Consider the following 15,780-nt stretch of genomic DNA (forward strand, 5'->3'; position numbering starts at 1 on the left):
TTTACTATAGAGTATTAATAAAAAAGATGCATATCAAAATCAAATGCATGAATAATGTATTCAGGAACCTATTGAATGAAGAACAGGTGTCTAAATGAAATACAGGAAGAGTGAATGCAATGACTGCTAAGTTGGAAGCATTTTAAGGGTAAATGGAACATTTTTCAGTATTTCCTAAATCTACTCCCCATTTCATAGTACAGTATAAAAGAAACATATTTAGTATCTTATACATGCAAAAACTGAAACTGGACACATTTCAGCTCAGTCTTGTTGCTTCTTTGGTGAAATCAGAGTTCAGTAGTGAGCTGAGAATAATTATAGCTGTTATGATGAAATTCCATATTCTGGAATTCGGATAGCTGTAACCTACTATCACTACATTGGTAGCCCTGAATATGAAACAGGAGTGAAATATTGTCCTTTATTATTAATAATAAAGATTTTCACAATTATAAGTTTATTCATTTAACCTTTAACTCAGATTGGTCTTTTTTATATAAAAGGTACACATTAGGAAATGTAGAGGCTTTTATTCATTTCTTTTTATATTTGATTTCTTTGAATTGCAGTTCAAATTGCTATCGTGTTTGGTGCTAAAGTTCTAGAACATATCTTTAATCTATGCCGAGGCAACTTTGACTTCCTTGAACGGCTTCCGGATCCATTGCTCCTAAATATCATTTCCTTTCTGGGTCTTGAAGATATTGCCAGGCTTTCTCAAGTCTCACACAGATTTGAAACGGTAAAAAATAATTTACAATTTACTTTTAAAATGTTAGTTTTATTATGGTATATTTTATTATGATATAATTTTTGTTGCAGTTCATTTTTCTAAGAAACATTTCTTTACATGTATATATACATCTTTATTTTCAATTTACGGATACAGATTAATGACATAATCATACAGTGCTGGACCTGTGCAATGAAAACTGGATTCCAGCTATATGTAGTTATAGAAACAATTGGTCCTGTCTTACAAACATTTTCTACTGTATAGAGTGATTACTACTATCCAAATAGTCTGCACAAACAAATGAGGTTACTTGGGTTGTTGTAAATGCTATTCCCTGTATTAAATATCTGGAGGGTATTACCCATGCTTTGCATTGTTTATTTATTTGTATTACTGTAGTACCTAGGAACTCCAATGCTGTGTATCAGTGCTGATCAAAAATATAGTCCCATTCCTAGTGAGCTTATAATTGAAAACTAAGAGAAAAGATCACCGATGGATACAAATAGATGTGGGACTATAAGGAAACAGTGAGACACACTAGCTAGCATGATAGACAGGGCTGTGCGAAGCTTTGGGTGGTGATTCAATTTGGAGGAGATTCGGCCCAATTCGGTGGCCAAATTTCCAAATCCAAATCTAATCAGGGGACCGGTTTAAAGGTCCGAATCGATTCAAAGCTCTCCGAATCTTCAGAAAAGATTCAGAGAGCTTTGATGATTTTAAAGCTAAGATGAAGCTTCCTTATACAGGGCCCAGAAGGTAGAGGAGATGGGAGCCCATGAGGGATGGTCATACCTTAAGGGGGCGATCCTCCAGGCCCAAAGGATAACAGTCCCTGAGAGAAGCAAGGGGGATAAGAGTGCTCAGAGACCCCCTTGGCTCAGCAAGGGCATTCAGCAATGCCTGAGGACTAAAAGGGAGGCATATAACCAGTGGAAGGGAAGAGTTATCACCAAGGAGGAGTACTCCTCCCTCGGCCCAAGAGTGTAGGAGGGCTATTCGGAAGGCCAAGGTAGAGATGGAACTCAGGCTGGCGTCCAGGATTGAGGACAATGAAAAGTCCTTTTTCAAGTACATTGGGAGCAAGAAGAGGGCACCAGGCAATGTAGGGCCCCTGCAAGACACAAATGGTAATCTGGTGGCCACGCCAGACAAGAAAGCTGATATTTTTAAGTTTCTTTGCCTCTGTTTTCCTGAACAGGGACCGGGACATCCCACCTACCAGAGGTAGGGACAATCTTGGGGATTGCTCTATCAAGCCTTCAGTCAGTGCAGATGTAGTTTGGGATCTTCTGGAAAGGCTAGACATTTTTAAATCTGCAGGTCCAGATGCTCTCCACCCAAGGGTGTTGAGGGAGCTGGCAGGGGTCATCGCGGAGCCTTTGGCCTGGCTATATGAGCATTCGTGTTCATCTGGCCAGGTGCCGGGGGATTGGAAACTGGCTAATGTGGTCCCTATTTTTAAGAAGGGGAGGAAGGAGGACCCAAGTAATTATAGGCCTGTAAGCCTCACCTCGGTGCTCAGGAAGCTCTTGGAGAGGATCATAAAGGAGCGTATCTGTGGGGGGCCTGCAGGGGAGATCATGCTCAGGGGCAACCAGCATGGCTTCACCAAAGGCAGGTCCTGCCAGACCAACCAGATTGCCTTTTACGACCAAGTAACTAAATCCTTGGATGATGGTGTCGCTGTGGACATAGTCTTTCTAGACTTTAAGAAGGCCTTTGACACTGCCTCTCACCCCATCCTCATCAATAAATTAAGTGACTGCAGCATTGATGCCTGCACAGTTGGATGGGTAAAAAGTTGGCTGATGGGGTGCACCCAGAGAGTAATGGTGGACGGGTTGTACTCAACCTGGCGAGATGTGAGCAGTGGGGTACCCCAGGGCCCGGTCCTCGGGCCCGCACTGTTTAACAACTTCATCAGCGACTTGGACGAGGGGGTGGAAAGCACGCTGTCCAAGTTTGCTGATGACACTAAGATGTGGGGCGAAGTGGACCCACTTGAAGGGAGAGAGAGACTGCAACTAGATTTACAAAAGTGGGCAGACGAGAATAGGATGGGGTTCAATGTAGACAAATGCAGGGTGCTGCACCTTGGGAGAAGGAATCCACAGCATACATACAGGCTGGGGAGTTCCCCTCTTGAAAGCACAGAGGCAGAAAGGGATCTTGGAGTCATTATTGACTCCAAGATGAACATGAGCCGCCAATGCCAGACTGTAGCCAGCAAGGCCAGCCATACCTTGTCATGCAACCAAAGGTGCATCTCAAGCCGGTCCAGAGAGGTGATACTCCCCATCTATGCAACTTTGGTCAGGCCAGTACTGGGCACCACACTTCAAAAGGGATGTGGCCAGCCTGGAGAGGGTTCAGAGGAGGGCCACCCACTTGGTGAGAGGGCAGCAGGACAGGCCCTACAAGGAGAGACTGAAGGATCTGAACCTGTTCAGCCTCAGCAAGAGGAGGCTGAGGGGGGACCTGGTGGCTGTCTACAAGCTCATCAAGGGAGATCAACAGCAAATAGGCAGAGTTCTTTTCTCCCCAGCACCACCTGGGGTGATGAGGAACAATGGTCATAAGCTGATGGGTTAGGTTGGTGGGTTAGGTTGGCTGAATAGGTTTAGGTTGGTGACCAGAAGGCAATATTTTACAGTTAGGGTGGCCAAAATCTGGAACCAACTTCCCAGGGAAGTGGTCCTCACCCCTACCTTGGGCATATTCAAGAGGAGGTTGGACAATCACCTGTCTGGGGTCTTGTGAACCCAGCATTCATTCCTGCCTGTGGCAGGGGGTCAGGCTAGATGATCTGTTCAGGTCCCTCCTGACCCTAGCTACTATGAAACTATGAGATAATACAAGCTATTTAATAAAATCAGCTGTTTCATAAAACAATTGCAGCTGCCTTAATTTGAGCACTACCACTTATGCACTCCAGCTTATCCATTTACTGACATGTATAAGATGCTACATACTTTCTAGCACAAATTCAAGTCAATTCCTTTGATGTATATTGTAGATTAACTTTAAGAGGTTCTAAGAAGGCAGAGGTTTTTGAACAGTAAAAAAATATATTTTTGTATCTTTCTATGAATTATAATAAACAAAAGGCCACCAGAGGGGGCTAAAATCTGTAAAGTAAAAATGAAAGTAAAAGTTTCTTAGGTTACTGCAGATACAGCAGACTTTTCTGTATTATCTCAGGATGGCACTCTGTGTTTTCACACCAAACCCATGAGGGTTGTTTTTTTACTTACTTAGAGCATAATAAGGACAAAAGTTATAACTTTGAGATTTGGCTGTTATGTTGTTATATAATTCAAAGACCATTAAAATTGAATGAAGAAACCTATAGTAATGGCATTAAGGTTCTTGCTTTAGGTATCTTATTAATATATTGTATTGAAGTACTAAAAGGTAGTCTTCAATATTTTCAATTTAGTGCAATTCCCATATTTCTAGGAGTAGCAGAAGAGTCAGGGAAACAGCAAGCAAAAATTTCAAGAGAGTCTTTAAAATTCATCCCTTTTTCATCTTTTAGGTCCCTTTAAGTAGTTTTCCCATAAGCCATGTGTTCCAGTCTTGCTCACATCCCTAATTTGCAGTTGACTATCAGTATCATAAACATTACAACTCATCAATGAAAATGATGCACTTAATTCCATTAACTTCTGTAGGGTTGTATATGTGTAAATGAAAGCTGAGTTTTTTGTATTTTGCTTTAGCATTCAGTATTTTTCAGGCACTTTTTCTTTAATTACTTTTATTTATATCCCACTGAATAAAAAACAAGTACAAAAAATATAAAGCAGGATTGATCCAAATCAACAGATCCTGATTTTCATGAGGATAAATAATGAGCAGGGATCTGGGTTTTCCATTTGCCATAGAAAAACACAGGAGAATGCAGGTTTCCCCTTGCAGGATGGCAGAGTTCCAGTCTGCAAGGGGCTGCTTGGGGCTGGGGGGAGTGGGAGGTGGGCAGTCACAAGCAGGGAGCGCCACATGCATGTGCATGAACATACTTTCTCATGGCAGCCAGAAAGCGTGGTGGAGAGCAGCTCCCCAATAAGTCTGGGGGGGAGGCATAGGAGAGGCATGGGGGGGCAGGGGAGTGTAAGTGACATAAGAGGGTAGGGGGGCAGATTAAGGTAGCGGCGGCAGTTTGTGCTAAAGCCCACATGGTGAGGGAGGGAGTGGTGCTGGCTGGGGCAGGAGGCGTTGCCCAGCTGGGGCAGTTCATAGGGCCCAGGGCGGAAATGCGCAGCCATGGGACCTGGCCGGGGGAGCAGAATGGAACCATGAGAGGCTCATCTGGGTGGGGGGAGCTGGTGGGACGGCTGGGTCCCTGCCACTGCATGCACTCCTGGGGAGGGATTGGGTGCCAGAGGTGTCACGTCAGGGGGGCATGTGCCCCCCAGATTTGTGCACCTACAACAGGTGCAGGGCTGCAGCCTGGACAGATTGGCATGGACAGGAGCTGCCTCTGCAGCCCAGCAGTTGGGACCAGGACATGGACTGGGAGGGCATGGACTGGGAGACATATTGTCGCTGCTGCTGGGATCCCACACCACTGCCAGTAGCATGAGGTGTAACGGACCAGGGGGTGCAGCCATGCTGCCCTCACCTCCTCCTGCTGCCAGCCACTCAAACCCTGGACCACAACTTTCCCTTCCATCATGGCCTGGCTGCCATCGCCACTCCCCTCAAGCCATGGCTCTACCCTGGAGGGTAGGTTGCGTGGGGGGCAGCACAGGTGACCTGAGGGAAGCGGTAGCCAAACCATGGCAGTGGGGTAGAGCTGCGGCCTGGCATGCAAGTGGCTGGTGGCAGCAGTCAGTGAGGGCAGCATGCCCCCACACCTCTCCCCACAGTCTATTACTCCTTGAACTGCTGGCAGTGTGCCTGGTGCAGGGGTCCTGGCAATGGTGACGGCAATTAGTCTTGCCACCCTGCTTCACCCTCCTGAGCTGGGTCATGCCCACTGGGCCACAGAGGTGGCTTCTGACCATGCCAGTCTGGCCAGGCTGCAGCATGTACTGCCCATGTCAGTCTGGCATGTGCTCCCCCTATACCCCACCCCACGCTTCATCTGTGGTGTTGCCTATGGTGAGGCATCTCTCCTGCCCCACAGCCCTCCCCTGCCCCACACAATGGGGGGCTGGAGCCTGGTGGCAGGGGGCAGCAGGTCAGTAGAGAGGGCATCAGCAGGCTTGGGGGGCCTATGGGTCAGGAGTGAAGGGCACCAATGGGAATGGAGGACTGTGAGTCAGGAGTGAGGGGCACTGGTGGGGTGGAGGGCTACAGGCTGGGGGTAAAGGGCACTGGCAGGGCTAGAGCGGGCTGTGACTTGCGAGTGAGGGGCACTGGCACGTCAGGACTGCTCAGCACCACAAAGTAGCGGGATGACAGCTGCAGCTAGACCCACTTCCTGGTGAGCAAAAGGGGCAGGGGGAGCTCTGATTTTCTTTGATAAAAAAACCAAAATCAAATGCCAAAATATATAGGTATTTAGAATTTATTTTATTATAATGATTACTGGTAGGCGTCCAGCCTGCTTTAAAATGGTAAATATATCAATAAAACATTGTGTTCAATTGATAGCTGTATTATAGATAGGCATTCTATTTTAATCGCAGAAAAATGTGGATTTGGGGGATTTTAAATCAGAGAATTTTGGATTTTTATCAGAGAATTTGCAATTTTTAAATGGGGAACACCAGGATCAGTGATCATGAGTGACTCTATTTCAGTCAGTGCAGTTAAGCTACTATAAAACTGGTATACGAAAAAGGAAACACTGTTCCAGTGTCACTTATTTTAATGGTTGGATATTATATGATAATGCACCCGACTTTTCTAATTATTTTTATGATAGTTGTATCTTGCCTTCAAAATTAATTTGTTTTTTTTCTTGTACTATAATGGCCACTATAATCAGTTCCACACCTTTTTGTTCATGCAGTCACTTAAAAGGGGGAAAGTATCCTCTAAGAATCATAATTACCCCCTAGAGCTGATGGTTTTGAAGACTCCTATAAAAAGCATAGAAGCAAGAGAGTTTGGATGATCCCCTTTGTTGGAAAGCTATATAATTGGGAGACATGTTAGACAAGCACTCGGGCAAATAAAATGGTCAATGAATGTTCAAGATATCTAGCTACATCTGACTAAAACAGATTAACCCCCTGTAATTCCTCTTATAAACAGATATGCAACTGTGACACACTGTGGGAAAAAATTGTGCAGAATTTGTGCGATACAATTACCCCTGAAATGAAAGCACTGGCACAGGAAGTGGGCTGGAAACGATTCTTCTTCACTAGCAAACTTCAGCTTCAGCTGCAGATTCGAAGAAGGAGGCAGAAACAAGATAATTCAGAAAAAGAACTGAATAAATAAAGCTGCGTGTTTTTGATTGAAAGCAAGCATGGTAAGATGTAAATGTGTTAAATATCAAAGAATAATAATTTGCCTTTTTCTTTATTGGAGAACCTAGCTAACTGTAGGATTAAAACAGTAGACACATACCTTAATGGAAACACGACATAAAACATATAGCTTTTTATAGAATGGACTTTCTGAAATCATACTGTTTGGATCCCAGCAACCACTAGCGATAGAAAAGGTTGCAGCTCTTTCTAAACTCTTGACTTTGAGTTGTTAAAAATTCACATACGCAGCGGCTGCATCTAGACAAGCTTTACTACAGAGTTGACTAATTAGCTGTGCAGTAAAATGTCATTACCTACACGTGCAGCAATATTAGGCTACAGTAAACAAATTAACTCCACTATAAGATAGTACTGTCCGGCACAAGTACTATCCTACAGTAGTTATTTAGTGAACTGCAACCCACATGTAGACGGTGACCAGGGCTGGCTGGGGCACCAGGGTGCTACAGTGCGCAGCCTGCCTACCGGCTAGCCCCGCACTGTAGAACTCTCATGTCCCACCAGCCCCTCTGCAGCATGTTAAGCCAGGGTGGAACAGCCCCAGGCTGGCAGGCTGACCCCCCCCAGACCCTGTGCCAGCTGGGGCTGCTCCAACCTGGCTCAACATACCGCGGTCCGGGCTGCAGGTGTAAACACTGCACCCAGAAGCAATAAACCCTGGTGTGAACTGCACTGGAGTTTATTGCTACATGCTAATTGCATATATAGGTGCAACCAGTAGTTACCATTTAAATAATCAACATTTGACAACAGCATAATATTGTCAGAGCTATTCCCTATTCTAAAAATGTGGAAATACGTGAATGTTAATTCTTATTGGCTGGAAATGTTGGTAAATTTTTTACTGGCCACAAGGGTATATTTAAAATGAAAGAAGGCAACTAACATACATTTGTGGTGAAAATTGTTGGCTTTAAACATTGTAATACTTAGTAAGCTCACTAGATGTTTAAACTTCAGATAAATAAGAAAATTAAGCACTTTGTCACCAAGAAGAAACTTTATCAGAGGCAAGAATATGGAATGGGTGGATAGACAAAACTATTCTCTTCTGACTTAATATATCAAGGTGCTGGATGGAGGCACATTGAAAGGGTGTTATATAGGTAAATTTTTCCACCGCTGCCCATTCAGGATCTTCTGAGGATAAAGTTGCCAGTGCTGTGAATCTTGGAACTTTTGATAAGAAGTAAATTAATGTAAGTATATCTTCACTTAAAATAGCATTTATTATTGACTCTTTGCATTGTAGGGTCAATCATACATCAGTAATGTGCCTTATAATTATCTTCAGTATAAAGTATATTGTGATAGTGTCGTCAGTTTTTCAACATTTCCACCCCTCTCCCAGGTAGCTGTGGAAACTGAAAAAGTATTAAATAAAAATTCAATTGATATTTCTAATCTTTATACACCACATATGATAGACTTTCAAATTGTATCAAGAAATATGACTGTATTTGGGCTATAAGGATTTTGTTATTGCCAGAGAAATATTCCAATTTATCTTGGAAGGATCCTTGGTTATTTTTTTATCTTATGTTTACCTAAGAACAAATGCCAGGTATTCTCTTTAGATCAAATTTACTCCTAGTATAAAGCACTGAAGGTCCACTAACATCCGTGTTGAATTTATACCAGCGGAGGATCTGACCCTTTACTTTTAAAATTGACTTAAATATCAAGTAGTAAAAATACAATCTGTAAATGTATTGTAGAATAAGAAATTGTAAATCTATTGTAAATTAAGAAATTAAACCAGCATCCTACAGTTATTCAGATATTCTAATAAATATGTGCTCTCTTTTCAGTATAATTTTTTCTTAATATAATGTCATCATAGTAACCTGAGATAACATTGTTAATTTAAATTAAAAATTCTACTCACTGGAATTATATCCAAACATCCCCTAAATATTTTAGCAACAGTAAAGGGCTTTTGAAAGAAGCTCCTCATGTTTCAAACATTTATACACATCCTTAGCTTTCTTAATGTGAGTATTTATTCCCATTTTAGTCAATGAGACTACTTCTACATGTGAAGTTCAGTACGTGCATACATTTTCAGAATCATCTCAGTGATTTTATTTTAAAATACTATATTTACAGGATTCCCATTCCTATTGAATAAAACTCTCAAAAAGTTTCTCCAAAATAAAAATACAACTTACAAAGCTGTAAAGTAAAAAAAAAAAAATTAATTATTTTAGTAACTTGAAGTGTATTCCAATTATGTGATCGAGTTATAACAAGAAATAGCTCTATAGAAAGTCACAATGCAGTTATCTTAGGAGAGCAACATTTTATTCATTACAGTTGTATGCAATTAAAAATCAACAGATAGATAACAAAATGAAGCTTAAAGTATAAAGGACACATTTCTTTAAAAAAGAAGGAAATTGATGCAAATCATTATTCCCATATACATAGTCACCGACAAATAAGATTTAAAATAAGCTATCAGCAGCATTTGCACAAAAAGAGACATTGAATCTATACTTGAAGAACAGATGATCTTATAGCAAACCATGTTCCCATAATTTTTTCTCTTTATTTGAATTACATCAGCTGTTTTCAGTATACTCCAACAGTATACTTCAGTATTAAAGCAAGGACTTGATTTATGGTGAAAAAGATCTTTGTAACATTTAAATACAGAAAATAAACCAACTTTCTATTTAATATATGCAGTATAACACAAGCTGTGCCTCACAAAGCATGGAAAATATTTACTGTAGCACCATGCAAAATGTTCTGTATTGTCCTTCTGTTATTTAAAATTGTCAAAAAACCTAAAGCAATATACTTTAATAGTTAAAATATCTTTCCATGCTTTGCATTAAATAATATTACAGCAAGTGAACGGCACTGAAAAAATGTGATCTGCTTTGCACAGTTCAGGTAGTGTTCTTACTTAACAATAAAATTAGCTAGGATTTAATAACTTTTGTGTTGAAATAAGCTGCATTAAACATGTTATACTGTACTCCATTCAACCATTTCTAAAACTATATATATTTTAGCCATTTTCATCCAAGGTTCTCAAGTTCTGTCCCTGAGAAACTGGCTCCTTGAGGTTAAACAATTAATTTCTGGGGAAGGATTTCAATAAAAATGTTATACAGTTCTAAAATATGTGTAAACAAGTAAGGCAGCCAGGAATTTCATACCTTTTCTGGAAACATTCTCCAGTCTGTGAAATCCATGATCAAATGTTTCAACTGCAAAGCACGGAGCTCAAGAACGTGAACGTTCTATAACAGAATAGTCCTAGCTGTCTTAGGGCACTTACACACATGCAGGAAGCCTGCTCTGATGCACTGGAAGTCCAGCACATCAGAGCAGACTTGATTAATTGAGTCTGCTGGAGCATGTAAATTCACGCACTCTGGCAGCCTCGCACATCTTGTGCATCAGTGGTGCAGTGCACCTCCATGCTGAGAAAATGGCAGCGGTGCATTTTGAAATAAAACTTGTTCAGTGTGCTTTCAAAGAACACTGCTGGCATTTTCTCAGCACGGGGATGTGCTGAGCCACCAATACACATGACATGCAGGGACTTTTAATTAGCATGGCTCACTCTAAATACAGAGGATTGAATTCTGAGCTTGCATTGATGTAAACCCATGGTAGCTACACTGCAGTTAATGAAGCTATGCCATGTTATATTGGGTGCAGACAGAAGTGCCAGTTTTCGCCTAATCTAGCTACGGAAAGCAGTTTATAGCTTTGACCAAACACAAGTGTGCATGGCTGCAAACAGCTTCAAAAATGGCCATTGGGTGAAAATGTTACACCTGTTACACCTGACCCATCATTGCATGAGGTATCAGATAAAGATGTTACAAAATGTAGCATCTTTTGTAACTTGTGTCTGCAGAGCTCCCAGCCTGTCCCTGTTTTCAGCATGGGAGGAGGGAAAGGGAGCAGAGGAAGTAGTCTAAGGGTTTTTCAGCTCCTGCCCCCACCCCCCCACACCCCTAGAGGGCTCCAATTCACCCACCCCACCCTTCAGCACCAGCCAGGGAGCGCCAAGAATGAGCTCCCTCTGCTGCCTTTCCCCCCTCCCATTCTGAAAACAAGGAGCACTGGCAGAGAGCCCTGGCTACTCCTATGAGAACCTGCCTGCAGACTCCCAGCCGCAGCTAGATTCCCCTCTTCCCTGGAACCAACAGTGAACTTCTGTGTTGTCTGGGGTAACATAACTCAACGCTTTGCAAAAATCATTCTAAGTTATAGCAGGGAGCTGCACTTCTGTCTGCACCCATTGGGCCTGGCCTGCTATAGATCCAGATGTGAAATCTGTGTAAGCAAAATTAGAACTAGACCTCTTATAAATAGGGCTAGATATTCTTCTCAGTTTCAATAGTGTAAATCAAAAATAAATGCTCAACTGAGTGTTCCATATGAAAGTACTAACTGTTCTAGGAAGGTTTTGCAACAGATCATCTAGTTCTGCTGTTTATCCTTTCAGTTAAAGAACCATACTACTATTCTTCCCGTTCCCTCTTCCCCCACCCCTCCTTGCTCCTGTTCTTTGTTTTTATGTTTGTGGTTTTTTAATTCAGTGTCATTTAGCCTCCAGAGTATTTTAAGTATCTTATTTATAATTTCTCCCACAGACTAAGGATGGCTTTTTTGTCCTGCAATTAAAACTTTAAAAAATCCTTAAACTGGAGAACCTTTCAGAAAAAAGTAAGATTTCTTTCAGTTTTACACAACAAACAGTCTTTTAAATATATTAAATTATTTGAAGTCCTGAATTATTATTAACTTTTAGTGATTCATTTGGGTAGCTGGGTCAGAAGTGTAGCCATTTGCTTGTGCACAATACATAAATTCTTATCAGCCGGAATATGGAGTAGGAAACATTTTAATACATTATTCATATCTTGGCTTGATTCTCTTCTCATGCCAATGTAAATCAGGAGTAACTGCATTGCAGTCAGTGAAGTTTCAACAGGGTAAAACTGGTCTAAGTGAGAAGAGAATCAACTACTGATCAAATCTAAAAATAATAATATTGCATGTGGAAAGCTCATAACCTCCACATTTGTTAAGAGTTCTGATGCCAAAAATCCTAAGTGAGACAGTAAAGTTGCTTTTATAAGCACATTTCCACTAATATTTAATATCAGGACTTTGAAGCTCTTTCAGTATTCATTCTGGTGCTCTCAATGCAGTTGGTCCTATCAGAGAAACAAGTTATACGGCTATATAAAAGAAATGCAAAACCAGAACATTCTTGTAAAATACTCCATAACATGCACTATACTTGTGCATTTTCAGTGTGTTTTTCTCTTGGTTCTTTCTTTTGAATACAAGGTTGAATGAGTAAAAATATTATCCCCACCAAGTAAAGCATGCCACATATATAAAAGGAAAAATCATATTTTTGCGTGATGTCATAGATCCAACCTGCCAAAAAAGACAAGATAATTGTCATTATAAAGTGTGTGACATAAATGAATAAAACAGGAATGGGTACAGAATACTGCACATTTTCCCATGCAAACACCCTATTAAGTAACACTTTACTTAAGCCATCAAGTATCATTATTTCTGAAAAAGAGGTGGAGATTTTGTTCCTTTCTATACAATAAAAATAGAAATAAACTAATAAAACCGATGTTTTTCACTCTTAATCAGAAGGCCAACACAAATATCTATCATTTATTTCCCATTTAAGCCCTAAAAATTTGGCTTCATATATGGACAAGTCATGTACTGATCCTCTTTTAGAGGTTTGTTTTTAGAGGTACATTTCATTCCAGGAGCATAGAAGGCCTATGGATATAGGTGTATAGTTTTGGAGTTCCAAGTTAGTAGAGAATCGAGATGCGTTTATTCCTAATCCACTCTACATGTTGATGATATTTTCATATATCTGGACATAAATAAAATCAATTTGCTACTACTAATACTAAGCTAATAATAAGTACTAATATTTAATACTTATAGGACACGTCTCCAAGAGACACTGACTGTGCAGTAGCTTGAGACTACTGCACAGTAGCATTGCGTGACAGAACCTGTGATGTGATGCTACTGCACAGAAGTCTCGGGGCTACTGTGCAGTAGCGTCACAGAAAAGTCATTCATCAGCTCTGCTGTGCAGTAACTCGGGTTACTGCACAGTCATTTAGTACCTGTTTTATACAAGTACTAAATGACTGTGCAATTGCAGGATCATGGTGAATCAGGCTGTATATTGTTAGACCTCTGAAAGATCTGTATGTTTATAGATGGGGGAATTAAATGCTATGTTATCCCAAAATCATACAGTGAGTAGGAGGCACAGCTGGCATTAGAATTTAGAAGTTCTTGGGTCTCAGATTCATATTCAGTCTGTTAGACCATTCTAACCATCTAACTTGTAGCTGGTGATGTGTTCACAGTCTTCCATCCAAGCTCTAAAATAAGGTATAAATAATAAATCAAAAATAATTTGAAACTGATTTGCAGAAAAAAAGGTCTCAGACTCCAGTAAATGCATCTGGAGACAGCACATACTGTTAATTTGTTTTATTCAGATTTCTTTCACGTCTGATTTTGCTCCTTATTCGGGACTTACCACATTTACTGCAATCCAAAATGAGATATTTTCTCCATTTGGCATGAGGGGAAAAGTCTTGTCTTGGAGTTAAGTACCAAGCTGGGGCAGGCAACTGCTGTGGCTCCATCCCCAACCCAGGGCCACAACCACAGTCCTTCCCTTTCATGGACTGGGGCCAGGGATGCTGATGCTGCTGCTTGGCTGGGGCTGGAGCCAGAACCATCATGTGCTCCATGCCCTGAACCAAAGTTGCTGATAGGGTAAGCAGCAACAGGGAAGGGTTTGTGGGAGAGGGGGCAAGTGGTTGAGGAGGCAGCCACTGGGCCAGGGCAAGTGTCTGTGGGATAGGTAGCAGGGAAGGCAAGTGGCAGGGGGGCAGGTGCCAGGGGGCACAAATTCTGGAGAGGGAACAAGGTTGGGTGGGGGGGATTTCTTTTGACCCAATCCTCCAATTTGTGCAGGTCACTCTGAATTCTAGCCCTACTACTCCCAACAGCTTGGTGTCATCTGAAAACTTGCTGAGGGTGTAATCCATCTCATCGGTAAAGATATTTGTCCCAGGGGGACAGAAGTGGAGGCACCAGAGCAGCCTTCTGCAGTGGGACCCAAGGCAGGGTTGATCCGCCCAGAGAAAGAAATAGAAAGCCCTGAAAAGAGGGCGTACTTATCACCCCCAGGAAAAGCGAAGCCGCACCGAGAAGGGCTGTCAGCACAATTCATCAGCTGCTTTTATTGCCACCTGGGAATGACACCAGCGGAAGACGTCAGCAAAAACCGCTGCCCAGCAGATTTAAAAGCCAGCAGCGGGGAAATGGAGGTGGGTGCAGCAACAGAGCCAGAGGGCGTTGGGGGATCTCGAGGACCACAGACACTGGACCCGTGAGTGGGGTGGGCAGAGGCCTATACCCCAATTATCCTTTTCTTTTCTTTTTTTTTGTTTTACTTTATTTTGGAGGACGCACAGAGCCCAGACCGGGGAAGGAGCCCAGACTGGGGAAGGACCCTCCAAGGGACCCCGGGTCAAGAAGGAAGACCAAGACCACACAGCAGAAGCCTCAGAGGAAGGACAGACGCAGAGATGAGGACGGTCCCATGCCTCGCTGCCATCCAAGGCGAAACAGTCATCTAGGGACAGGCAGGGAGAGAAGGGAGGGGATGAATGAGAACACCAGAAGGGGACAGGCCAGCAACCCATTATCCAGCAGTCCTGAGGGCTGGCGCATGGCTGGGGTGTAGTAGAGGTGGAGCCCCAACAATGCCTGCAAAGGGCAGCACCCAGTCTGCAAGAATCCACGAGCAGGAGCCCCACCACTAAGGCAAAGAAGACCAAGTCATGGCAGGAGAGTATCAGGGCCTGTCTCGGAGTTGAACGCAACCCAACACTCAGGTCCCAGGGACATACCCCTCAGCCAGAACCGGGGATGCACTCGAAGGCCGCTAGAGAGCACCTATACGAGACCAGGCGGGTGCAATATTGAACAAAACTGGATCCAGGACTGACCTCTGGGGTGCTCCACTTGATATTGGATGCCAACTAGACATTGAGCCATTGATTACTACCCTCTGAGCCTCACGATCCAGCCAACTTTCTATCCACCTTACAGTCCATTCCTCCAACCCATAATCCTCAGCTTGCTTGCAAGAATGCTGTGGAAGATGGTCTCAAAAGCCTTGCTAAAGTCCAGTCCAGGGGTCAGATCCAGCGTGGGGTTGGCATGTAGAGTCAGTCCATGGGTATGATCTGGCATGCTGGCCTGGATCCAGTGCATGGTGTCATGTCATTCAGCCTGCAGGGCTCCCCACAGATCCAGAAATATGGCTCTGGAAGCCACGCCAATTAATGCTGTCACTGCTCCCTCACCACCAAACTTCCAAATCCATGGATGCCTGGAAGACATGGCCCCACAGGCTGGATTCAACCTATGGGCCAAAGTTTAAGCACCACTGCTTAAGAAAGATACCAGAGGAAATCATTATGGGACAAGTTCCTTTTAGTTTGCAGTAAAGAGCCTAATCAAAGAACTCAG

General features: G+C 42.6%; 2 protein-coding genes across 7 annotated transcripts in view; one reads left to right on the forward strand and one right to left on the reverse strand.

Annotated features, from left to right (window-relative positions):
• The window catches only part of FBXO36 (F-box protein 36), a 143,555-nt gene that overhangs the window by 80,741 nt on the left and 47,034 nt on the right, over window positions 1–15,780 (forward strand). For both annotated transcript variants that reach the window (XM_014602803.3, XM_019491694.2), the window contains exons 3-4: window positions 573–745; window positions 6,953–7,175. In XM_014602803.3, coding sequence (XP_014458289.1) covers window positions 573–745; window positions 6,953–7,144 — 365 coding nt within the window. In that variant the 3' untranslated portion in view covers window positions 7,145–7,175. The remainder of the gene's footprint in view (window positions 1–572; window positions 746–6,952; window positions 7,176–15,780) is intronic.
• Window positions 9,475–15,780, reverse strand: part of SLC16A14 (solute carrier family 16 member 14) — a 42,290-nt gene continuing 35,984 nt past the window's right edge. For all 5 annotated transcript variants that reach the window (XM_059730975.1, XM_019491691.2, XM_019491692.2 and 2 more), the window contains one exon: window positions 9,475–12,615. In XM_059730975.1, coding sequence (XP_059586958.1) covers window positions 12,467–12,615 — 149 coding nt within the window. In that variant the 3' untranslated portion in view covers window positions 9,475–12,466. The remainder of the gene's footprint in view (window positions 12,616–15,780) is intronic.

This window comes from Alligator mississippiensis, chromosome 7 (assembly GCF_030867095.1).
Source record: "Alligator mississippiensis isolate rAllMis1 chromosome 7, rAllMis1, whole genome shotgun sequence".
Lineage (NCBI taxonomy): Eukaryota > Metazoa > Chordata > Crocodylia > Alligatoridae > Alligator > Alligator mississippiensis.